Source organism: Fundulus heteroclitus, chromosome 4 (genome assembly GCF_011125445.2).
Source record: "Fundulus heteroclitus isolate FHET01 chromosome 4, MU-UCD_Fhet_4.1, whole genome shotgun sequence".
NCBI classification, from domain to species: Eukaryota; Metazoa; Chordata; class Actinopteri; order Cyprinodontiformes; family Fundulidae; genus Fundulus; species Fundulus heteroclitus.
In genome coordinates this window covers 20,854,502-20,880,100 of record NC_046364.1, presented here as the reverse complement: position 1 = coordinate 20,880,100, position 25,599 = coordinate 20,854,502, and the positions used below count along the sequence as shown (strand labels likewise).

Sequence of the window (25,599 nt, the reverse complement as noted above, 5' to 3'; positions counted from 1 at the left end):
ACATCTTTCTGTTCCCTAGGTCTATGTCCGCTTACAGGATTATTTGGATTAGTCAAAAAGCAACATGGCTACCTTGGTAAAAATAAATAAATAAATAAAATAAAGACTAGCCCAATACAGATGTTTATTCTTTAATCAGTTTCCTTGAAACAGACAATAAATATGGTCAGGCAAGTTTACTAAACCGATTTGATCTCAAATTGAAGGAATCTGCTCATTGATTCAAAACCATGGAAAAGAAATGTAAGGAGAGACAAATTCCACATTTATTAAAAATAAATGTTAAAAATAGCATCGTAAACCAAAACAAAGCAGTGTATAATTCTAAACTGGAAAGAAAATGTTAAATGGTTTTAATTGTTTGGTTAGCAAACCTTATGGTTTGAATTTGTGTCCAGCCTCCTTTGCTCTGATTCCCCCATTTGCCTTCAGATGTTACCTGACCAGTAAATAAAGTCCACCTGTGGGTCATATCATTTCAACATAAATCCAGCTGTTCTATTTCTGGCCTCGGAGGTTTCTTAGAGACGCTGGAGACGAAATAGCGAAATGAAGAACAAGGAAGACAGCAGCAAGTCACAGAGAAAGTGGTGGGGAAGCTGGCACAGCTGCGAAGCTGCCTGTGCATGGCACACATGCTTTTAGTTGGATTTAGCTCTGACCTTTGATTGGCCCGTTCGCTTACATGAACTTCCAAAACTGTGACTTTTAGATGGGTATATAAACACAGGAGTATGTTAGCAGTTAACTTAGTTAAAAAGGGGAACAGTTACAACACAACTACCACCAACAGCCAAAGTGTTGCTTTTTTCTCTGTATTTTTTTTTTAGCAATTCTTCTGTGAGAACGTCTGGCATTACTTTTTGCGAATTGATCTCTTTGATTTATTTTGATTTCTGAGAAGAATCTTAAAACCCTCACTCGTGTTTCACAGCACAAGTGGGGCCCAACACTACCTTTAGGAACTAGCAATGACACCAAAACCTAAACCCTATGTAGCCCGCACCAGGCCCAAGTCTTTTACACCATCTAATAGGTCTCCTCACAGATTCTGATTATCTTCCAATAACCTCTGACGAGCTGTCTGAAAAAAAGCCTCCCCACAGCATGACGCTGCCATCACCATGCCTCACTATGGGGATGGCTTGTGGCAAACATCACATCTTTCTTTCTCCGATGGCTTTCCTGTTGCCCACTCTTCCCTGACAGCCAGATTTGTGGAGTGCGATGTGTTGAACAAGCATCGCCTTGTAGAGGCGCCGTTGTCTGCATCTCAGTGTTAACAGTGCACAACTAATAGATGCATTGTCTGCAGCTTTTCCCAGCAGCCAACCGTCTCCTGCAGAAGCAGGAGACAACAAAACCAACATGATTGGCTTTGGCTGAATTGGTAAAGCAGAACGTAGCATGCAGAGATACCGTTTACAGCAGAAATGTTTTTGCCCCACAATGCCTTATTAAGTCAACTCCCCTGGGGTCTTTATTAATTCTTGTTGATTATAACCCACACAGATTGATGTGAAATAAGAAAGCACATGTTCCTGAGGGTTTTATTGTTGAAAAATATGTTAACTAGTTAATCCTGAATCAGGCCACACCTTAGCAGCATTCTATCGTTCAGTAGCACAACACAGCGCTGCAAGGCATGAACGGCAGATAGAGATAGATGATTGTCAAGACTCATGCAATAGCTAATGGTTGCATATCGGCTTTATTACCTCATGTAATTCACCAAAAACAGGCATAATTTATCGGACGTAGCATATTCCGTACGTACTCTTTTTTTCTGCAAATGTGGGAGTGGACGGAAGTTAAATTGCGGATGTTCCAGTTTGAAAAAATAATAATAATCTGCAGATTAAGATCATAGGGCATCATGTTGCGGTGGGAATATTGGAACATACATTACACTGGAAGAAATTGTACAGCATTCAAAAAAGACGTGAGCGGTCAGGGCCTGAAAGACAGCAAATATTTAGAAAAGCAGAGTCACGTTGCAAAATGGGTCACAGGTAATAGGTAAGCATGCAAGAAGTTACTGAATCAGTAGTTGTCTGCATTGCAGCTCCTCCACAGTTACCATGGGCCCGTGGGCTGCTTAATTGATCAATACCCTTCTTACCTGTCAGCTCTCTTGGTTTCTTCAACCACTCTTCGATTGGTTCAGCATTGCTCTGTGAGACGTTCAGCTTGGAATATTGTCTCCTAACCTAAACGTGCTTTAAACGCTTCCACAACTTTCTCCCTGGCCCGTCTGCTGTGCCCCTTGGTCTTCGTGAGGCTGTTTGTTGGCTGATGCTCTCTCAAACTTCTGAGGCCTTCACAGAACAGCTGTAGTTCTCCTGAGATGTGCTTCACTCATGTGGTTGCACTTGGTTTTATTTAGGTGCATCAGAGTAAAAGGGGCTGAATGCAAATTATTTCCATAATTGTCAGATTTTATATTTTAAAAATGTGGAAAATGGTGTGCTTTTTTTTTCTTACATCGCAATTAAATCCCAGTAATATGATATAGAAGTGTGCACGCAATGGGATACAACCATGAAAAAAGTTCGAAGGGCATGAAAACTTTCATAAAATACTGCAAGAGGAACGAGGGAGGGCTTTCTCGTCAATCTGAAGACATTGAATTCAAAATAACCCTGAGATTTGTCAGCGTCGACTAGTAGGGAGGAACAGAAACTAAAAATGGCTTGGCGTGTCACGTGACGCAAGCAAATACAGGAAGTACCCGGGCAGCAGTCAGGCGACGCAAACAACAGCCATTCGCGATACGAGTTTTACCCAACAGCAATGGTCATGCACCGCGTAGAAAACAAGTGACACTGAAGTTAGGAACTGTGTGAAAAGATGGAGATGAAAGGAGCGCTCGCCGTCGCGCTGCTGTCCGTCATCTCCCTGATATCACAGGTAGGTTTAAAGGCACTAGCATCTGACAAGCTTGATCGGCGAAGTTGTTGTCAAAAACACGTTGACGCTCACGGTTGGGTCGCTTCAGAGGGTCGATGTGTGCGTTAGCAGAGCTGTATTCAAAAAGAAACAACTACAGGCATTACGTTCTGGGGAAAAGCTAATGATGCTAACCGACGTTAGCTCCCTGATTTATTGGCGAGTCAGCCTCGTTGAAGCAAGACCGAGAACTGAGCTTTGTGCTGGACATGTTGCTTTTTGACGGACAAATGTTAAACTGTGTAAATGTAAAATGAAAATAAACAGAAATGTAGTCACAGCTAAGTTAAATCATCCAATTTTAGGCCGTCAAGATTTAGGTTTAAGTTGGATTTTTGTTAGAGTGGGATTTCCCTCAGTTTCCATGGCCGTCACTTCCCTAGCAACAAAGTTTCCTAGCAACAAATTTCACTTTGTTCCAAACTAGGGGACAAGTCTGACTAAAGCTAAATCAGAGACACCGTCCTCACTGACGGGTAATGGTGCCACATTTCTATAAGTAAATAAGTTGTTACAGATTACAGTCGTTACATATTTATATAAAATTCTAATAATAACGTTGTGCCTATTAAAATCCAATAAACTATAAAAGCCATGTTTTAAACCCTTAAATGTGTAAATGAAAAATTATAATAGTATTAAATGTTAAAAGAATATTACTTCAAAGTGTAATTATTTCATAATACTGTATTTTTTATGGAAACACCAATTTCATTAATAATTAATGTAGGTCAATATGTCCAACGACTAACCAATCACTTTGTCTTTAACTGTTAGTGAGGTGCAGGTTAACCAATCACATGTTAGGGTCTCTTTCAGCTATGGTGCCATTTGAAAGTCTCTCATGATGTAGCCAGGAGATTTCTGAATTAATAACTGAAATAATAAATACCATTGTAGCATAAAATGGTTCAATGTTTTTCGCAAATCCTTTACATGCTTTGTATTTTTACTTGCATTTATAGTAAAATGACATGTTTTTTTTTTGTAGGTACGGATACATTTATCAATAACAAATATTATAATGTTGTTTCCACAATCCACCAAATGAACAATTCTTCAAATAGATGTTTATATATGTACTAGTTTAAATGTGCTGTTGGAAATATGTAAAATAATCAAAAAAGATTAGTGTATAAATTATCGGCTACAAAATGAAATGTATAACAAATGAGGACTCATTAATTAAATGTTTATGTATGTAATTGTTTGAATTGCGTACATACATTGATTACAGATATGTATTCTCTGCATTTCTATAATTTCACAAAAAGTTGTTAAAAGTGTCATTCACTACTTAACACTTGAATTTTAAAACCTTGTGGAATTATTTCGTCCAACAAAGGGGCAGGTGCAACCCAGAGGCACACAGGACAAACAACCGTCCACGGACACACTCGCTCTCTTTCATACGGAGTTAAAATTTCATTCAATGATCAATTAATTATGTGCTTCACAAATTATGGATTGTATCTATTGATTTAATGTATTTAAAGCATTCTGTGTATACATGTCTACCATGAACTTATTTAGTTTTGAATTGCAGCACTTTTAACCCCTCCTAGTGGTTAGATCATTGCGCTTGTGTCCCAGAGCTCCTGGGTTCAACTCCCACAGTCTGCCACTCTGGGTCCCTGAGCAAGACCCTTAACCCCAGATTGCTCCCCGGGGGGATGGGTTAAAAGCAGAGAACAAATTTCATTGGAATGTATGTTGCAATTATAATAAAGATGATTTATTATTATTATTATTATTATGATTGAAAGCAAAAATCTGCCTGCTCTGTTTACATAACATTTCAGACTTTCCAATAAAGCTACATTTGTATTGTTTTACCAGGATGTATTTGAGAATGTCGAGTGAAACTATGAAGACATTCTAAAACAGAAAACTTACATTGACTAATCAGTCGGTTTCTTCTTTTTTTGAAAATAAAATGCTGGTTAAAGAAGTTCTGGACGGTCTTGTAAAGTAGCCTTGTCCCTGTCACAATTGTGCTGCTTCAGTCAACTCTCTCTGATCGCTGTAGCTATATTTTACTGTGGGAAATAAACACAAACACCCCAACCTGTCTTTTTTTAAACCACGGCTTAAAAAAGAGGAATTGATTTTGGAGGCTGTGTACGTATCGTCACCAAGTGTCAGAGTTAGTCTGGAGGGCGTTGGCGATCGCTGCATGCTATCTTCAGGTTGAAGTATTCACTATAATATTTCTCTCCCCACAGGTAAATTGCCAAGAGGCTGTTTTGCACATTTCAAATGGAAGCTTAGTCAGGGAATACTGTATCGTCCACAATCACTCCTGGACGCCTCTTCCAGAAACGCTCGACACTGCTGTAAGTTTTCACTCCGCTAAGCATCGTATTTTTATTTTTTTCCAGTTCTGGAAACGCCGTCCTCGCGTGGCTCCTTACACTATCTGTTCGGTGTTTGCAGACGGCGTTCCCGTTAGCCAACTGGACCTCCACCGTGCTGTGCAACGCCTCAGGAGTCCTTCCAGATGTGGTTAAGGGCAAAGCGATGGCGGTGATGAGGGGGGACTGTGACTTCAGCCAGAAGGCTCTTGTTGCCCAGAGCCTCGGTGCTACGGCGCTGCTCATTGTCAGCAACACAACACTGGTAAGTCCTCGAGATTGGTTTGTCCACTTTTCATGTACGGTGGTTAAACATTCAGTATTTATCACCTGTAAGCGGATAACTGAGCATTCATATTGCAGTTCCTGCAGAGCCTAGAGGAATATAGAAGCTATTGTTGGTATGTTTTATATCCGGTCTATATCTAGGACGCATTTTTTTTTTTTTTTCATAACAATGGTGTTCAGGTTTTAGATGGAGAGCAAAGATGGTTTGAAAGAGGCATGAAGGAAGCGATCTTCCTCAAGAGAGAAACTGATGTTTCTTCAATTACTGCAGGAATTCAAGCTGATGCATAATAAATTCTTCCAGTATTTGCAAATCAGGGACGAAATGCGGAAACATCTGAAAAATATTGCAACTAAACCCAAATCACTGATAGATGACTGTTTGAAATGACCACCAAGTGAACTAGAGTTGATAACAGCAATTTAGATGAATTTCATATCACTAAGATCCCCTCCTGCTCACATGCATAGAGATAAAATTATACACATACTTAACGTCTCTAGGGAAAAATGACATAACATGAATCCGGAGGTTGTTGGACAAATGCAAAACCTCTATTGCTGCCCGTCTTCATAGTTATGCAGTGTGCCCAAGGAGTTACTCTTTCTGGACTGATATTTCTAACATGCTGTCTAAGTTCATGGGGAATGTGATCAAGCCAGACCCTCGGCTCATTCTTCTCGGGGCATCTTAAACGTTCAAAACAAGCAAAGCACAACAATCTTTTATTTCATACGGTCTCATAATGGCACAAAAAATATATATAATTCTCACATTATGGAAGGGTACGGATGTGCTGACAACCCAGGTGTGGTCAGAGGGTATAACTAATACGATCCACTTGGAAAAAAATAAGATGCATCTGAAAAGATGGATCTCAACAAATGAACAAAACTTGGCAACCCCTTATGAGACACCTGGTGAATACAGGTGCAGCTCAGCCATCCGTCTCCTAGAATGCACACAGTATGGGTTTTGGACTGCTGGCTGGGTCTTTGGGTGGGTGGGGGGCTTAGGTGGTAGGTCAGCCGGTTGTGTCCTTTTGTGTGTTGTCATATTGGCTCGTCCTTTGTCGGTTCTGTTTTTCACTGCTGCGTTTGCCTCAACTGTTCTGACTGATTGTGTTTATAGTAAAACCCCAATAAAAAGGAAAAAAAATAATAAAAGAAAGAAATTGAGGGGATGGTTGGAGTTTTCCCAACATCTATAACTCTGGCATTAAAAGTGTTCAGATCAGGATTCAGGAGAAGAAGTAAACATTTCGCACCTTCACCATGGAGACTGTGAAGGTTTCTCCGTATGAGCTGCACTAACTACAACCGTAGTTGTCAGGCAGATATTTGGGAAAACAATCACATAATTTAAGAAAAACCATTTTGTTTACAATTTACAGATGGAGGTCAGACTTGAATAGAAAGCCACTGTGAGGAACCGTAGATGCCTAAACAGGAACAAGGAAGCAACACATGACTGATTGTAGCAATTTAGGCTCTGAATGCACTTTAGTTTCTTGGTTAAGCAGATGATCTTGGCTGACCCTGTAGCCTGATCTTCTTCCCGTCTAACCAGCCTCGTGTGCACTAACTCTGCTCCTCAGATCACTCCTTCAGCCAATGAGTCGGAGTATGCAAAGGTCCACATTCCTCTGGCTCTCATGAGGTATAGGGACTTCCTGACGGCAAAGCAGGTAAGAGCTTTGCTTTTTTTCCTCTGATTTGTATTGGATCAGACGTTTCAATTTCCAGCTTGATAGCAAATTTAGAATTTGGTCATGTTACAGTTATATTATTGTGTGTACAAATGGCACAGGATTTACCAAAAAGACTCTGGTGTTAGTAACACAAATGCACGACGACTGCAAACCTTCATGAGTCATCATGTTCCATCGTTTTCTTTACCAACAATTGATTGATTCTCTCTTCTGCTTAAAGATTATTTCATTACTTTAAATCTTTACTACGAGCCCTAAGAGACATAGGTCTGGTGATGGATCAATGTGATGAGATTATTTACAGTATTAACAACGTATTTGCTGAAATTGTCTGGTGTGTATTTAGTAATCTCTCCCAATGCTACAGAGCCTCTAGATCTGTTAACTTCTTATTTTTCCTCAGGTCTTTGGCGAAGGAATGCAAGCCAAGCTGTTCGCGCCGCCATATTCCAAGATTGATCCGAACATTGCTGTCATGCTGCTGATTTCTATCGTAACAGTGGCTCTGGGTGGCTACTGGAGCGGAGCCTGTGAACGGTGAGAGCAAGAGCTTTGTTCTTCTCACGCAGTTATGCTACGTTTGTGGATGTTGATATCAGCGTTAAAACGTTTTCTGTTCATCGTGTCGTTACGTCAGTATTTCCAGAAGCATTACGTACTTTTTACAGCGTATCCTAAGTGGAGTAAACTCAGTCCTGACCAGGTGTTGGGCACCTTATTGGTATTAAAGGAGCATAGCGAAATTTCCTCCAGGTTTACAGTTTGTGAAATAGGGAAGTGTTTGTGAAAGGTCAATTAATATTTGCTTTTTACATGCTTCCTTTAGCTGGCATCATTCAGTCTTTTAATGACATTTCTTGTCACTTTTATGCAGAGGATATTCAATCCTATATGTTTTTAATTCCCTCGGTGGGATAGACTTTCCACCCTATTCCAATGTCACTGTTTATCTAAGATTAGAGTTTGGCTTTGCAGAGGTTTTGTCGCTTTAAACACCAAAAAGGCTGAGACTATGATTATATTTCCTCTTGAACTACATACAAAAATGAGTCGGGCTGTTGATTCTTCTTGTCCAACTCCTAAGTCCGGTTTTCAAAACCTTTTTATAATATTCAGTTCTTCTCTGGGCTTTGACTCGCATGTCAAATCTTGTTCCTGTTTTTCCATTTAAGGAGCATTTGTCAACGGCGACATATTGTGTGTTCAGCTGAACTGGAAAGAAAGATCCATGAACTTAAGTCATTGTGTTTACATTATAGCAATGCTCTGTTTACAGGTTTGGATAAATGCGGTTAAAAAAAGGTTCTTGTTTTAAGGGTACCTCACTCCCAAATCAGCAGATTCTTTGCTAATAAATTTTATACATGGGTTCCTTATAGTTGTCATGTTTGCCTTGAGATGTCGGGCCCACATGCAGAAACACACTCGGTGACAACAGGTAAGTTTTAAAGAGTTTATTTTCACACAGGCGAATGCTAGGCGGCGGAGCTAATCTGCGGACTGGAGGAGGCTCGGGCAAGAACTCAGGTAGCAGGTAACCGGGTCGATCTGGAGGTAAGGGAAGACAATTAATTCTTGGAGGGAAAACCTAAAGTAGAGTAACTAGGGGAGCGTAAGCTTACCACGAGGTGCAATAACCCAACCGGGGAGGACGGCAGTGTGGACTCAGCTGGATGTTGGTCGTAGGTGTCCGGGCAGCTGGAGAGCGAGGCGAGAGGTCCGAGCAGCACCGGAGAATCCAGGGATCCAGAACAGCGGATGGAACCAGGGAGTCGTCGGGAAAGCCTTACGTCCGAGAAGCGAGGATCAACTCGAGAGGAACGGGAGAATCCCAGGAGGAGACACGAGGAGGATTGAGGAGCTCGAGGATGGACGAAGGAGCACGAGGAGGTACCTGGGAGACACAAAGTGTGGCGGTTAGCGTGGGAGCTAAGTCTAGTGGCGAGAGGTCGAAGCTGGTAGGCATACCACAATGGTAACACTCTGGCATCCATCCGCTGTTCGAGTGCAGATCTTATAGTGCAGCTCCGGTGCTGCTGACGAGCTGCAGGTGCGCCTACTCCGCCCACCAGCCAACCGCGACCACCTGTGGACAGAGCAGAGACGGCAACAGGCTGTACGGCCCTGCCAGCTGAGTCCTGACACCACCCCCCCCTCAAGGGTCGCCACCTGGCGACCAAGAGGAGGACGTGGAGGGACGAGAGGAGAGGAAGGAGTCAATGAAGGTTCGATCCGGGATGGCGGAGCCAGGGATCCAGGACCGATCCTCGGGACCGCGGCCAACCCAGTCGACAAGATACTGGAACCCCTTACCTCGCCGACGGGAGGCCACGATCTGTTGGATCTGGCGTCCATGATGGTCCTGGGAGGGTGGAGGGGGTTCGGCCGGAGGGCACAAGGGGCTGGAGTTGACAGGTTTAATCTGTGAAACATGGAACACGGGGTGTACTCGGGAGTGGGACGGAAGGCGGAGACAGACAGTTGTGGGGCTGGGTATGGAGGTTATTTCGTAGGGTCCGGTGAAGCGTGGGGACAATTTGTGTGAGGCGGCTCGAGAAGGGAGGTCACGGGTGGAAAGCCAGACTTGCTGACCAGGTTGATAGCTGGGGGCAGGGACTCGTTTACGGTCAGCAAATCGGCGGTTAGTTTCGGCAGTGTTTTTCAGGGCTTGAATGGTCTGGACCCAGTAGTGTTTGCAGCGGTCGATGTGATCCTTAACAGAGGGTACGGCGACCCGTCTATTGTCCTCAGAGAGTAGTGGTGGCTGATAACCCAGGGAGATCTCGAAGGGGGACATTCCGGTTGCAGTGGAGACGTGACTATTGTGTGCATATTCTATCCAGGGGAGGTATTTGTTCCAATCCGAAGGGTTCTGTGAGGTGAGGCAGCGGAGAGCGGTCTCCAGCTCCTGGTTCAAACGTTCTGTCTGACCGTTGGTCTGCGGGTGATAACCTGAGGTAAGGGTATACCGGGCCCCCAGGGCCACGGCAGAGTGGGTAGCGCAGTGGGTAGCGCTGCTGCCTTGCAGCAAGAAGGTCCTGGGTTCGAGTACACCCCTGGGTCTTTCTGCATGGAGTTTGCATGTTCTCCCTGTGCATGCGTGGGTTCTCTCCGGGTACTCCGGCTTCCTCCCACAGTCCAAAAACATGACTGTTAGGTTAATTGGCTTCTCAAAATTGTCCTTAGGTGTGAGTGTGTGTGTGAAAGGTTGTTTGTCCTGTTTGTCTCTCTGTGTTGCCCTGCGACAGACTGGCGACCTGTCCAGGGTGTACCCTGCCTCTCGCCCAGTGAACGCTGGAGATAGGCACCAGCAACCCCCGCGACCCCATGAGGGATTAAGCGGTTTGGAAAATGGATGGATGGATGGATCAGACAGAATCTCTAGGGGAATCCCGTGCAGGCGGAACACATGTTTGACCAGGAGCTGGGCCGTTTGGAGAGCTGAGGGTAGTTTTCTGAGGGGAATGAGGTGGCAGGCTTTAGAAAAACGGTCGATAACTGTGAGGATGACTGTCATGCCTTGTGACGAGGGGAGTCCAGTGACAAAGTCCAGGGCGATGTGGGACCAGGGGCGTTCTGGGACTGGCAATGGCTGAAGGAGACCCGCAGGTGGCCGATTAGATGGCTTATTTTGAGCGCACACGGGACACGAGAGAACAAAGTCTTTTACGTCTTGGGACATGGAGGGCCACCAGAACCGTGCAGGTTCGATGAATGCCTGGGTGTGCTGAGAACTTCTCTGAGTGTGCCCACTGTAATACACGGGTACGGGCTGAGCTGGGTACATAGGTTCGGTTGGGGGGGTCCAGTTCCGGGGTCCGGATCCGTGAGCTGAGCCTGGGAGATTATGTCCTGGATCTCCCACTGGACGACTCCAAAAACACACGAAGAAGGGAGAATAGTTGCTGGTTCCTTCTCAGAGTCGGGGAGTGAGTAGAGGCGGGACAGGGGGTCAGGTTTCTGATTCTTAGAACCGGGGCGATAGGAAATGGATAAATTAAAACTAGAGAAAAAGAGAGACCAGTGGGCTTGTCTTGGGTTTAGTCTCTTAGCTGTCTGGATGTAGGCCAGGTTCTTATGGTCGGTCCAGATGAGGACGGGCTGCTCGGACCCCTCAAGCCAATGGCTCCACTCCTCCAGGGCGAGCTTGATAGCGAGCAGCTCTCTGTCGCCCACATCATAATTCCGTTCAGCGGGAGACAAACGTCGAGAGAAAAAGGCACAAGGGTGCAGCTTGTGATCCTGGTTGGAACTCTGGGAAAGGACCGCACCCACCCCTGTGTCCGAGGCGTCGATCTCGACCACAAACTGCTTCTTAGGGTCAGGGTGGATGAGAATAGGTGCTTGGGAAAACCTCCTCTTGAGGTCAGTGAACGCTGAGTCGGCTTGCGCATTCCAGGTGAAAGGTTTCTTGTATCCCCGGATGAATCGACGATAAAAGTTGGCAAACCCTAAAAATCGCTGTAGTTCCTTCCGGGTCTCGGGTACCGGCCAGTCGAGGACCGCCTTGATCTTCTCTGGGTCAGACCGCACCCTTCCCCCCTCCAGAATGAAACAGAGGAAGGACACAGAGGGTCTATGGAACTCACATTTCTCAGCCTTGACGAATAATCTGTTCTCGAGCAAGCGTTGCAGGACCAGCCGAACATGTCGTTGATGTTCTGTGGGGTTGCTAGTGTAAATGAGGATATCATCAAGGTAAACAAAGACGAACACGTTGAGAAAATCTCGGAGGACATCGTTGACTAGAGCCTGGAAGACTGCTGGGGCGTTACAGAGGCCGAACGGCATTACTTGGTATTCAAAATGGCCCAGGGGAGTCTTGAAAGCTGTCTTCCACTCATCTCCCCGGCGGATCCGCACCAAGTGGTAAGCATTACGTAAGTCTAACTTAGTAAAGATAGCGGCTGACTGAACTGGTTCTAGGGCCGAAGAAAGGAGTGGGTTTTTCACCGTAATGGCGTTTAAACCCCGATAATCGATACAGGGGCGCAGGGAACCGTCCTTCTTGGACACAAAGAAAAAACCTGCTCCTAGTGGGGAAGACAAGGCTCTGATCAGCCCGGCTGCTAGTGATTCCTTAATATATTTCTCCAGGGCCTGACGTTCGGCCTGAGAGATATTATAAAGGCGACTGGCCGGCAGCGGGGCGCCTGGCAGAAGGTCTATCGCACAGTCATATGGCCGGTGCGGCGGCAAGGAGTAAGCTTGGGTCTTGCTGAAGACTTGCCTTAGGTCATGATAACACTCGGGTACCAACTTTAGCAACTCAGGATCTACCTGACTAAGTGGTTGCGCGGGAGTTTGGCAGGAAGGCACCGCAGACTGTAAACAGACGGCGTGACAGTTAGACAACCAGGTCTCAACTCGTCAATAGCGCTGTCTACATATCATTATCATTATCTTGACAGTTTATTGCACATTTGTTATTAAAATACATTTGTTGTGTAGCTTAGCATTTGGTAAGTTTATTTAGCATTCATTTAACTTTTACTAGTAGCCCAGACCACGACCAGCCCTCAACCCCTCACGTTTGCTGGTCTGCCAGGCACCGCCTCCCATCGGCACATGTTTCAAATATGAGATTGGGGGGTCAAAAACTCTGGTACGGGGGCGAGTTACACTATAAACAAGAATTTAGTTGAATGTGGGTTTTTGCATTTTGTGTAATTTTATCTTCTTCTTTTTTACCAATTATTTTGTTTTTGTTTTTTTGTGCAGCGCTGTGTGATCACTTTGTGAAAGGTGCTTGACAAAAAGTCTTTACTTCCTAGACTTTCATCTTGCCTCCAACATGGACAAATTTCATTTGGCTGTTTAGAAATATTTCTGGCCATTAAAAAGTACAGACAGTCATGGCCCAAATATGCTTGCAGCCCGTTTCATTGTTTCGTACCTTTGTGATTTTGGTTCATACCCAACGTTTTTATGTACAAAAAGCTGCCAGCCGATTATCGGTACCAGTCGTGCATCAGTTTGTACCCACATCAACAGCGGACCATTTAAAGGATGGTTTGTATAATCCATTCCTGCCTGCTAAAAAGAGATAAATGTGTATACCTTCACTAAATGCCAGCAGCATGAGGTCAATTAGTTATTTGGATTTCATCAGGGGAGTCTAAATCTGCTATATTTCAAAAGATTTTACTGAGATAAACATAATAAAATAGGGCACATAATAAAATTTTAAGAAAATATTAGATTATTCTTGAGATTTTAGTATTTTAGTCAGCATTTATTTTAATATTTCATGATTGGTTAGTGTACATAGTGATGAAATGGAAGTTGTAGTGTGTGGGAAACTAATAAAACACAACTGAACAAGGTGAGGCTGGCTACCTGTGCAGACAGCCCGACTAACTAACCAGCTTTTTTTATACTCGCACTGTTGATGTATTAGGAGCGAAACTCCAAAAAGGATAATATCCTGCTCAATAAGCACATGAAAACTGCTATTAAATCAAGCGCTGGTTTATTCCAGGTTTTTGTTTAGGTCCGTGTTAGCGGCAGGAGGAATAAAGGTTGTCACAACGGGGTGCTGTCCTCGTTCTGTGACAGTACCCTGGATCGTGCCTTGTCCTTTTCTCAGTATTCCCCCATTCTCAAACACCGCAGACACGAAAAGCCCAAACACAGTGCAAACATGTTGCCTCTTTTCCCCCCCACCAGGGAGCGCTTTAACAGTTACTCTGCAGGGGGAGGAGGAGGAGGAGGAGGAGGAGGAGAAGACAGCAAGGGGGACAGCAACAGAGTCTTCCTGTACTCCCCCCTCAACGTGGTCATCTTCGTCATCTTGATGTGCGGGATGCTGGTGCTCATGTACTTCTTCTATAACGTTGTCGGTGAGCGGGACAATACAAACGGCTCGTTCGTCTCGATTGGAATAACCAAACGAGGCCTTTTTTTTTTTTTTTTTTTTTTTTCTTTTTTTTACGGGTGGAATCTGTTTCTCTCTTACAGTTTACATCATGATCGCCATCTTCTGCTTGGCTTCTGCCTCTGCGCTGTTCAGTTGCCTGGACGCGGTGCTGGACAAAATCGGCTGCGGCACTTTAAGGTACGACAGATCAGACACTGCAAAAACGGATCTAAAAATAAGTAAAATTTTCTTAAAGTTAGTGTATTTATCCTTGATTTAAGCAGGTAAATAAGATTGTCTGCCAATGGAATGAGTATTTTGACCCCTATAATGATATAATCAGATATACAGCACTTGAAATAAGGTGATGGAGATGAATTGTTCCTGTTTTAAGTGCAAACATTTTATTCCATTGGCAAATCATCTTATTTATCTGCTCAAATCAAGGACATATGCACGCATTTTAAGAACATTTTACTTATTTCTAGTCCTGTTTTTGCAGGACTAGAAATAAGTTGCGCAAAGGAAAGATGCGCAAAGGGTTTCCGGCATTGTTGAGATGGCACAGAAGAACTGAAGCTTTTTTTGTTTTTTTTATGACATAAATAACTGATAATAACTAGGGCTGGGCAAGTTAACGCGTTAATTTCGCGTTAATTCATTAGACTATTAACGGCGATATTTATTTTATCGCGCATTAACGCATGTTGCTCATATGCTTTCAGTCAGTGTCAGTCAGCACGCACGCTGACTGCAGCGCGCTGTCACGGCAGCACTCTCCCCCTCCCCTCTCGTACATGGCTCAGCGGCGCCAGCCAATCAGCACGCAGGCTCAGCCTGGCCCGCGCACTCAGCTCTCACACAAACTTAATACACAAACAGCTGAGAGAGAACGCAGCAGCGAAAAAACATGAACAGAGGAAGTAGCACCGTTCGGCTTTATTTTAATACCGTAAATGAAATCAAGCTGTATGTTTTGTAAAAAGCCGGTTCATTTAAGTGGAAACACAACAAATTTATCTAAGCACGTGAAAAAACATGAAAACGTCGAGCCCCAGAAACGGAGAGAGGAGACGAAACTTCTCTCACTGCCCCGACAGACCCATAGACTGACGTCTCTGACTGAGGCGTTTCAGTCCTCCAGGGAACATCCAGGTAGATCAGTGGATGGATGGATGGATGGATGGATGGATGGATGGATGGATGGATGGATGTTACTGGAGCCCACACATAACATGTAATTAAGACCTTGAAAGAACCTAGTACATATATTAAAAAGTGTTATTTAAGATAAGATAACATTAGCTAATCCTTTTTTTATCCCACGACGGGGAAATTTATAGGATTAAAGCAACAGGCAGGTGCATACAACACAGACAAAATTACATAAGGATTGAAATATATAAGAGGTGGATTAGCAAAAAAACACTGAACATAACATTATTATTATTATTATTATTATTATTATTATTATTATTATTATTATTATTAAATTGTAATAATAAAATAAAAACCACAAAACCCAAAAGGTCAACAGTTTCATGATACATCAAGCTTAGGGACTGGCTAATATACAGCAGGTCAAAAAAGGCCATATTTTGGCTGCAGTGCTTGTTCTCTTATGAAGAAAAGATCAAGTAGTGCACTAAATTCAATAGATGGGTTGAAAATATCCAGTATAAAATAAGTGGTACAAATGTTACAACACTTTTGTTCATATGGCAGCAGAACATTAAAATAAAAGTGCTCTTTACACTACTTTTGAATTCATTCTTGGAGTTTGTAAATACAATGCGATTAATCGCGATTAATCGCGATTAATCAGGGCGATTAATCGCGATTAAATATTTTAATCGTTGCCCAGCCCTAATAATAACATTTTCAAATTGAACGTGTCGTTGTTTCTGCTGTGGAAAGATTGACCTAAGGAATTCTTCACCTGTTTCCTTATTTACGCAGTTATTCACTCCCCTTTTCCCCAAACGAACCACCCAGCCAGTGTTTTCACGGGGTGGGCGTGTCACGCGGAGCCCTGCGGCTGGTTAGGCTGTTATGTTTGTGTTTCAGCTTGTGTCTCAGAGTCTAGATTCCAAGCGACCCCAGCCGATAGATCCTGCACCACTGATGCGCGTGTGTGTGTGTGTTTTCATTCTCAGCTTTTCTGTGCAAAACAAGAGCTTCTCAGTGAGGTCCATCCTGCTGGCTGCCCTGTGCATTAGCGTCGCTGTGGTCTGGGGAGTGTACAGAAATGAAGACAGGTACCGTCATGTCACACCAAACACACACCCACGCTCGGTATCTGCTCCATTTTAGCTTTTCTTTCTGCCGCTTTCCACCGGGGACGGGTTTTTAGCAGCGAGGCAGAATGAAATCTGGAACTCTTTGTTGGGAGATGAGCTCCTCACAAGGCAACGCGTAACTCAGCGTCTGCGTTGTTGCGTGTGAATGTAAATCCCAGGTTAATAAATGTAGACAATGACTGATGCGTTTTCTGCCAACTTTGGTTGCTTGTAAGGAGTCGGGTTTACTCGCTGTCTGCCTCCACGGATGATGTGCCACAGTAGAAGGTGTCATTAGTTCCTCCCTGTGCAGGCACCTCAGGATTATCCCCGCTTAGACGCACACTGCTGGCTGTGAATTCAGAAAACAAGCTCAGGTGCACTAATCTTGCCCGTGTTGATTTAGGAACTATGAATATCATCTTTTTTTCCGATTTCTGTATAGTTTGTAAATGTAAATGAATCATTTCAGGCCACAGTTGCAGAGATGTTTCTATCTGTATCAAATACAGTCAAATCCTTCATGTCATTTTAATATGTTCGGCCAATAAACTTTTATTTAAGTAGTATTTGAGATGGAAAAGTTCAGAATACTTAAAATAGTCGTCTGAGTGTCAGAAAACGGCTTCCCAGCCAAACAGTGTTGTCGCTGCGACCTGTCCGGCATGCTGGGTACACCGGTGGAGGCTGGTTTAGCCGACCGACTCCTGTCAGCTGCCGAATGCCGACTTCTTGGTTCATATCTGATAAAAAAAACTGCTTTGTCCTCATAGATGGATCTGGATCCTCCAGAACCTGCTTGGCTTTGCTTTTTGCCTCAACTTTATGAAGACCATCACACTCTCCAACTTCAAGGTATATACGCACAGCTGTATTTAGAGCCTCAGCCTTATATCGGCTTATTTATGTTTTTTGTTTGCTTGCTCTGGAGCAGCACCGAGTAGATTATTACCTTTTATTGTTTTTTACCTTTTTTAGCATTTGAGCAAAGTGAATTATCCGGGCCATTAGCAGCTGGTCATCGGTTTAAGGATTTCTCTGATCTGGAGTCAGCCTTTATTTAAGACTGATACATATTCACGTGTCTGGTTTTCTGACAGATCTGTGTGATTCTGCTGAGCCTCCTCCTGCTGTATGATGTCTTCTTTGTGTTCATAACTCCTTTCTTCACAAAGGTTTGTACAAATCAGCGCTTAGTTTATCAGGAAAACAGCGGTGTTCCTTTTTATTTACATCTTAGATTGATTGGAAGCAGATGTGTTGTTTTTCAAGTATTCCTTAGAATAAAGTATCAAGACTTTCGGCACTCACTGAATAGATATCTAAAATATTTAAATCTGAGTATGAGTTTGAAGAAATTAATAAGTCAGCCTGATGTCAGAGACCTAATAGGAGGTTTTGGTGCCGGTTTGTGACACAGATGCTTTCATGAGAAATTTAGGGTAAATTTCCCCCTATTTCTTTGCCTCTCGACAGAATGGCGTCAGCATCATGGTGCAGGTCGCTCTCGGCCCCGACGCCACCGGGGAGAAGGTAACTATTTTTCTCTGCTTGATGGTTTCAGCGGTGCTCCATCTAATTCTGTTAACAGACTGCCAAATTATTGGAGAAATGTTGACCTCCAGTCCAGTTTTATGTCTGTATTTTCATATGCAACCTGTGAAAATTAATATGGTGGTTATTATTTACTATCACTGTTCCACATTATAAATATATTTAGCTTTATATATTAGCTTTTTTTATTATTATTTTTCACAGTATTAGTAGAAAGGTCATCTTAACTCACAGACGCAAGCATTTCATACTGCTCGCTAATCGGATGCCCATATGAGGCGATTTGTGTCCTGTTCTGTAGAATTTGGGGCAACGAGTGAGAATTGGAGAAGTTTACCTTGGCAAAGGGTTTCTGGCAGAGACTTCCTGATATGTGGTTACGGTTGGGGGAAAAAAAAGGCCACTGAAAGCGAAACCATCCCCTGAAGCTCACGGTTTATTTTTTGCTGAACGCTTTTAACAAAGTATCTATAGCAGCATAATCGAGGCCCACCGAGTCTGGAAGCAGGAAGTGAAATGTTAGTTCTTCAGACACGCGTTAAATGTTTAGAAGGAACCACGGTAAACAGGAAGAACGGCACAAAAACGTTGCACAGCCCCACCAATGCAAAATACTTATCAGGAAATTATTGTTACTAACTTAAAAATATCCTCTTAGTTTACCAGTACCACTTAACTGCAAGTTATTTTTTTGAGGACTTTTCACACAAGATGAGTACATATCTATTTACACAAAAACATGCTAGCGTAGTCTTGCCTGATTCATTTTATTTAAAACAAAAAGTGTAGATTATTGCGGTAACTATTCATTTAATCTACCATATTTGTTGTCGTTTTGGATATCGATCCGTACTGTTGTGCAAAAATGTAGAATAAGCAAGTCGGGCTCCGTGCTTGGGGAGCAGCGTCCAGGCAGCCGATAACCAGGCGTCTTTCAGCCAGCTTACCTGCAGTGCGCAGCAACAAATGGAGTCGGGGGCAGCGGCGTGTTACATTGCGCTCCTTGCATCTGGAGAATACTCCAAACATTCTGGCACTTTCTGTCGCATCATTAAAACAGCACTGCAAAAAGGAAACTAAAAGTAATTACAATTTTCTTGACGTTAGCGTGTTTGTCCTTGATTTAAGCAGGTCAGGTTAAATGATCTGCCAATGGAATAAGATTTTAGCACCTAAAATAGGAACAATTCATCTCCATCGTCTTATTTTAAGTGCAGTATATCTAATTATCTTATTTTAGGGGTCAAAATACTCATTCCATTGGCAGATGATCTTATTTACCTGCTCAAATCATGGACAGATACACTAATTTTAAGAAAATATTACTTATTTTTTAGTTCCATTTTTGCAGTGTACCTGTATCAGTTTAGCAGAGAACTGAAGTGGGCCCTACTTGTTCTGCGGTGTGGATGTAAAATGCATCCCCCATCAGGGGTGTTGTGCCTTTACTATAGAGAAGAGATTTTTTCTCCTTTTGGATCCACTTTCTTTCTGAATGTCGTGCAGACAGAGTGGCCATCTTCCAAAATCTTTGAATAAAACTTTAGTAGTTTCTAATATATACGTCCAGAAGTCCGTCTGGGCTATATTCGGATAGCCGTTGAGTCGTTGTCGCTTGCATGCATCCTGTGCAGGTTGTGTCGTTCAGGTTAGGGCTGAGCTTACGTCCTCTCTTGATGAAACCCTTGAAGGCAAACTCCTCCAGCCAGAAAACGGCAAAATATAATGGCGAAGCTAATGAGAGTAACTAAAATCTGTTGAGCTCTTAGCGACAGAGGTTTCCTCTGGTGCAGCATGTGTTAAAATAGTCCGTCTGTGCAGTGTGCAAAGCTCCTCAGGTAATCGGCTAACTCTCGTCACGGGTCTCAGTTAAGTAGCCCATCGCCAAAATGTTGATTTATTTTAGTAATGAAATTCAAAAAGTGAGACTTGTTTTATATATGTATGTTGCCAACAACGTGATAGGTTTCAACTGTTTATTTCTGGCCATTTGGATGATTATATCAGATAAAACCTGTAAAAAAGGAGGTATACAAAGGCCAAAGTTAAAGAGGCTGCTGTTCATAGAGCGCTTCGTACGAGGAAAGTTGAGTGGAAGGAAAAGGTGTGGTGGGAGAGAATTTTGCAGCAAATCCACTAAGGAACTTGGGCGGAGATTCACGCAGCGTGGACTTCAGCTGGTTGAGTCATGGCTCAAAATGAAATATTTTTCACTTTTTGAATTAAATCACTGAAATAAATACACTTCTCATTGATATTAAAATGATACTGGTATAAAATAGGGCTAATAGTGTTTTTTTTCTGATGCCATTTTGAAGTTGTTGTTTTTTTTGTCTCAGTTTCCCACACAAACCATCCTTGCTGTGACTTAAAAGTGCAAATATGAATGCATGTGCAGCTGTTTCCAGCTCGGGTGTTCATGAGCAATAAGCTCAGCGCTTCGCTCGGCGGCGTTCTCTTTCAAACTGTTAGCAGCTTTGCTACCATCCAGGCTGTTGTGGATGCCCTGAGGGGAATCATGTACTAACTGTGCGCTGGGGTTGGGTGGGCTCTGTCTCAGACACAAGGTAACATGGTGGAGATCCCTGCTGAACCCCAGGCTCCTTCTGAGAAAGTAAGACTTGACTTGTTACCCATCCACTTCCTCTTTTCTTTCCACTTGTTGTGCTGCATCCTGGGTTTACTAAGGGGGAAGGGTGGAAGCTGGAGAAAGATCCTTTTCTTTTTTTTTTATGTTTGTAGCATGATTAATCACAGATTGGGGATGAGTCTTTGGTATTGGAGCTTTACTTTGTGTACTGTTCTGTGTGTTTCGTGTATTGTAGTACTTTCTCCATCTGTGCTGCAACACTACATTCCTCACAGAAAGTTACTGAGCTTAAGTAAAGTGGTTTTAGCGCAGGTCTGGCAGCTGAACAGCAAAGCATGTTAAAGGAGTTGCTGGTCACCGACCAGAGGCCCCGGCTTCAGAAACAGAGACGCTGTCCTACGGGAGCTGCACAGATCGCAGTCAGAAAGCTGCAGCCGCTGTTTGGCTCCGTTCAAACCGCCGCGTTGCCATTTTAAAGGTGTTTTTGGTGCGTGCAGATACCCGTGGTGATGCGCCTCCCGCGCTTCTCCGCCTGGGCTCAGAACCTGTGTGGGATGCAGTTCTCCATCCTCGGTTACGGAGATATCATCGTCCCAGGTGAGCCATGGATAGGTGAACATCTGGAACGGTGCGTTGCTTTTAGCTGCAGTAAAACCAAACGTCCGTTTCTAGGTTCCTGTTGCTTCCCGAAGGACTGGGTCCAAAACTATTAGTACCTCTCTAGTTTGAATGTCTTTTTTTCCCCTATTGAGGTCAAAGAAATAAGAATAAAAGAAGCAGGTGTTGCAGCCTTCTACTCCCATGTTTCAGAATTCACCGCTGGGTGCTAGTTGTTTATCTCGTTCTCCCAACAGGTCTCCTGGTGGCCTATTGCAGCAGGTTTGATGTTTGGATCAACAGCAGAAGGAAGGTGTACTTCATCAGCTGCTGCTTTGGTAATTTTCCTTCTCCCCTCCGTTTTAGCGCTAAAACGCAGCCAGTTTATCTGAGACTGTCTCTCTTTTTTTTTTTTGCCTTTATGTTGTTTTTTTCTGTCCATCCTGCTCTCTCCTGGCAGCCTATCTCCTGGGGATGGTGCTGACGTTCGCGGTGATGCTGCTGTCGGGGATGGGCCAGCCGGCTCTGCTCTACTTGGTGCCTTTCACCTTGATAACCTCAGCCGTGGTAGCGGGCTGCAGGGGAGAGATGAGGCAGTTCTGGACAGGGACCACGTACGAGGTGAGGAGAGCGGGATCCGCCGCATCGTCCGTCGGGGCTGTTGGCAGTTCGGATTGTTTGTGGGGTTTCCTGCCAACAATTTAATGTTTTATCTGTAAAAACTCCCCGTTGTGATGCTAGCAGCTGTTCATGTGTTAGACAAAGTTTTCTGATTTAGACAAGTTTTTTTTTTTTTTATTTGTCCCTATGGGCAATTCATGTGAACCCCATACCAGCATTAATGCAGTAGAGCTTAACTTTGAGCTGGAAGGAAAACGATACATGGCTCGTAATATAGTTTAGGAATAAAGAACAGCTGTATCTAAACTCTCTGTTTAGATACAGCTGTTGTGTGGATGCCTCAGAGGTCACCACCTGCAGACCTACCATGACATGACCGTGGAACGGTTTAGATCCAAGCACATTGTTGGGTTAGAGTGGCCCAAAGTCCTGGTCCAGTGGAGGATCTTTGATGAGACCCAACAATGATGTTCACAGAGGCGCTCCGTCTAATCTGACTGATATACAGCTGTTTTGCTTGAGATTCACTGCAAAAAGGGAACTAAAAAGTAAGTAAAGTTTTCTTGAAATGAGCGTATTTGTCCTTGATTTGAGCAGGTAAGTTTAAACGATCTGCCAAGAATAAGATTGTTGCACTTAAAATAGGAACAATTTATCTCCATCCTCTTATTTCAAGTGCAGTATATCTAATTATCTTATTTTACGGGTCAGAATACTCATTCCGTTGGCAGATAATCTTATTTACCTGCTAAAATCAAGGACAAATACACTAAATTCAAGAACATTTCTTGTTTTAGTTCCCATTTTTACAGTGTTTTCAGACTGGGTAGAGACATGCCCCACATGACTTCAAACTGTAACTAAAGCAAAATGGGAGGCTCAGTATAAATGCACACCACACATTTCAGCATGTATAAGTAATGTTTTTTTCTTTTCCTCATTTCCATTATTCAGTTCTTTGTGTTGGTCAATAATATAAAATCCCTTTAAAATGTCTTAAAGTTTGTCCTTGTAATGTGACAAAACTCGACAAAGGGTGCGTATGCTTTTGCGAGGCACCGTACGGTCAACTGCTGCTAAACAGGAGCATAAATGGACAGCGCTTTGCAAAGCAGCTTGCGCATAACAACAACCCCCAAAACAAGCAGCTTCCAGTTTGTTGGTGGGTTGCCGCTGAGCCATTTGTCTTTAAAAAGGTGCTGCATACCTACGAGCAGGACGTCTGCAGACTGTGCTATCGACCCATGTTTGCTTTGGACAAACAGAGATATTTCTCTTTCGTAAAGCTGCAGTCACACTCTTTTTGACTGTTAACAAAAGTATGTCTGAGATACTCGGAGGGGATTTTTATGGGATGCCATTTATGGGGCCAGGAAACTGTATATCAGACTGTCTTTAGCGTAAACTTTTATTTTCATGCTACATGGTTTCCTGCAGCTATAACACCTAGGTAGCTACTGCAGCCTTACTTGCATCATAAGAATAACTTTAGCCTGATTGGAAGAGTAATTTCAGACCACTTCTTTAGTTTGCCATTTATTCAGCTCAGCTCAGTCATTGTCTGTATGGGTTAAAAATTAGATTTACGCATACTTTCTCTCAAAGCTGAATTTTAGGTCTCTGCAGGCGTACATAGCCATGTGGTCAAAGAGTCAAGTTGGTTGATTTAAATGACAATCCCAGGAACCCAACATGGCTCGTGATGCGGTTTTTAGACTAACTGCCGTACTGTGGGACGTCTGGTTGTAGCTATATATATATATATATATATATATATATATATATATCATGTGTGTGAGGGGAGTAGGAGGAAGATGTGACTCTGACTTTGATTAATTTTCACCAGGTTTTGGATTCACCCAGGGAACCTTTGCTGCCAGGTGTGCTTCCCTCCGACCCAGACCCCCTTCCTTTGCATATTTCCTGTCATCAGTGTTTTGCTTACCGCGGTGCCTTATCATCTCTTTCACTAGCTCCTTTTTTTTTTTTTTTTTTAACTCCTGATTTCCAGGGTCAGGGTCCTGCTAAGAAGCAAATATGCTTCCATACCAGCAGTAAATTCAAACAGCCAGGTGGGACATCAAGGTGTTTTGCATCAACAGACCACCAGGTGTCTCCACCACGCTCCGCCCCCCCCAGTTCCTATGAAATAATCTGAAGCCACACTTTCATGGAGGCTTGAATTAAAAGTCGTTGGCCCTGGAACACCCTTTTTTTACTTCATCTCTTTGTTTCTGCGTTTTTTTGTGTGTGTGTTTTTTTTTTTTACTACTTATCTTCCTGCATTTACTCATCCTTTTCAATCAACAGGAATAATCATGTTCATTTAGCCTTTGGCATGCCGTTGCTTGCAGTTACTGTGGGAGAACTAGTGCATGGGTTTTGGATGTGATACCTGTGGTTAGGTATTGCTAAGTTTCCCTGCCTGTCTTCTGTTGGACATAAAGTACTCACTCAACAGTGTGAGTTCCAACCCCTTAAAATGAATTATTAACACTGTCCTTTTTTTTTTCTGTTATGATTGTAGAGGGAAGAACTGACCGTGCCGTAGGGGAAAGTTGCTGAGCCCCAAGTGCTGCATCTTTTTTCTTCTTTTTTTTTTCTTTTTTATGAAGTTTTCTTTATTTGACATTTTCATAGCAAGGGTAGGCAGTATGTTTAATCTGACTCTTCTGAATCCCTTTAACTGACGTGATCGGGAGCTTGGGAAGCGCTGGATCGAGGCAAAGAAGACATTTAAGTGATTAGAATATTTTATAGTAGTTAAGAGGTCTGTTGTGTTCACTAGCAGTAAACCGTAATGAATTTGCCTCGGTGATGATCAAACAAACAGAAAATTGGAATGCACTTTATGGTATTTGGTTATGGGCAGAATAAGGGGAGGGGGTTTCAATAACTACCTGCAGTGTAACATAAGTTTGATAACTGGGGGTTCTGTATAATCTTTTTGTAAGATATGACTTCTTTGTTTGCCTTATATTAAAGAACCTACTTAATATTGAGTGTGTGTGTGTTTTTTTTTTTTAAATTGTAATTGTATAATTTTATACAGTATGTTTTGTGTGCTGGGCACTATAAAGAGGGAAGGGTTTTGAACGTTTTTTTTTTTTCGTTTTTTTTTTTTCAGAACCCCAAAATAATCACATGATCTTTGTAGTATCACAATGTTGGTATACAGCATGTGAATGAATTATTCACACCCATAAACCTCTTCACATTTTGGTAAATTACAGCCACAAACGTAGCTGCGTTTTTTTTTAGACTTTTGTGTCAGACTGGGATGAAGTAGCAAATACCGGTGAAACGGAAGAAAATGAAACCAAGTAAAAATCTGAAATGTGCGGCGCGCATATGTATTCAGCACACTTTATTTGAATGGCCCAATATAAAGTCTAGCGCTAGTGACTGCTTTCAGAAAGCACATTAATCTCAGTGTATATCTACTCGTTCTGTGAAGGCCTTGGAGGTTTGTCAGAAAACATTAGTGAACAGACCTCATGGTGAAGACCAGGGAACGCAGCAGGCATGTCGGGGAGAAAGATGTCGAGAAGTTTAAAGCAGTTAAGGGATAAAACCTATCCCAGGCTTTACACACCCTTCAGAGGACGGTTCAATCCGCAGACCTGGCTAAACCCTGCCAATGTGAAAACTGAAAGGAAGGGCAAGGAGAACATTATCCAGAGAAGCAGACAAGAGGTCCAGGGTAACTGAGGAGGAGCTGCAGAAATCCACAGCTCAGGTGGGAGACTTCTGGCAAAACAACGGTCATCCAGTTCACAAGTCTGGCCTGAAATAG

At 43.1% G+C, this 25,599-nt stretch overlaps 1 protein-coding gene across 4 annotated transcripts; it reads left to right on the top strand.

Annotated features, from left to right (window-relative positions):
- The first annotated feature begins 2,704 nt into the window (after positions 1–2,704).
- zgc:123258 (PA_hSPPL_like and Peptidase_A22B domain-containing protein) lies at positions 2,705–24,805 on the top strand. 4 transcript variants are annotated; one of them, XM_036136258.1, is made up of 18 exons: positions 2,705–2,910; positions 5,175–5,285; positions 5,386–5,568; positions 7,190–7,279; positions 7,707–7,840; positions 13,973–14,145; positions 14,264–14,360; positions 16,319–16,420; positions 17,215–17,296; positions 17,542–17,616; positions 17,918–17,974; positions 20,556–20,609; positions 21,083–21,182; positions 21,440–21,520; positions 21,643–21,803; positions 23,650–23,683; positions 23,815–23,875; positions 24,331–24,805. In XM_036136258.1, the coding sequence occupies exons 1-17, from the start codon at positions 2,851–2,853 to the stop codon at positions 23,829–23,831; spliced, it is 1,611 nt and encodes a 536-aa protein (XP_035992151.1). In that variant the 5' UTR covers positions 2,705–2,850; the 3' UTR covers positions 23,832–23,875; positions 24,331–24,805. The 4 variants fall into 4 exon arrangements, with proteins under 4 accessions (XP_035992151.1, XP_035992153.1, XP_035992150.1 ...); XM_036136257.1 differs by lacking the exon at positions 23,815–23,875 and having other exon boundaries at positions 2,706–2,910; XM_036136260.1 differs by lacking the exons at positions 23,650–23,683; positions 23,815–23,875.
- Positions 24,806–25,599: the final 794 nt, after the last annotated feature.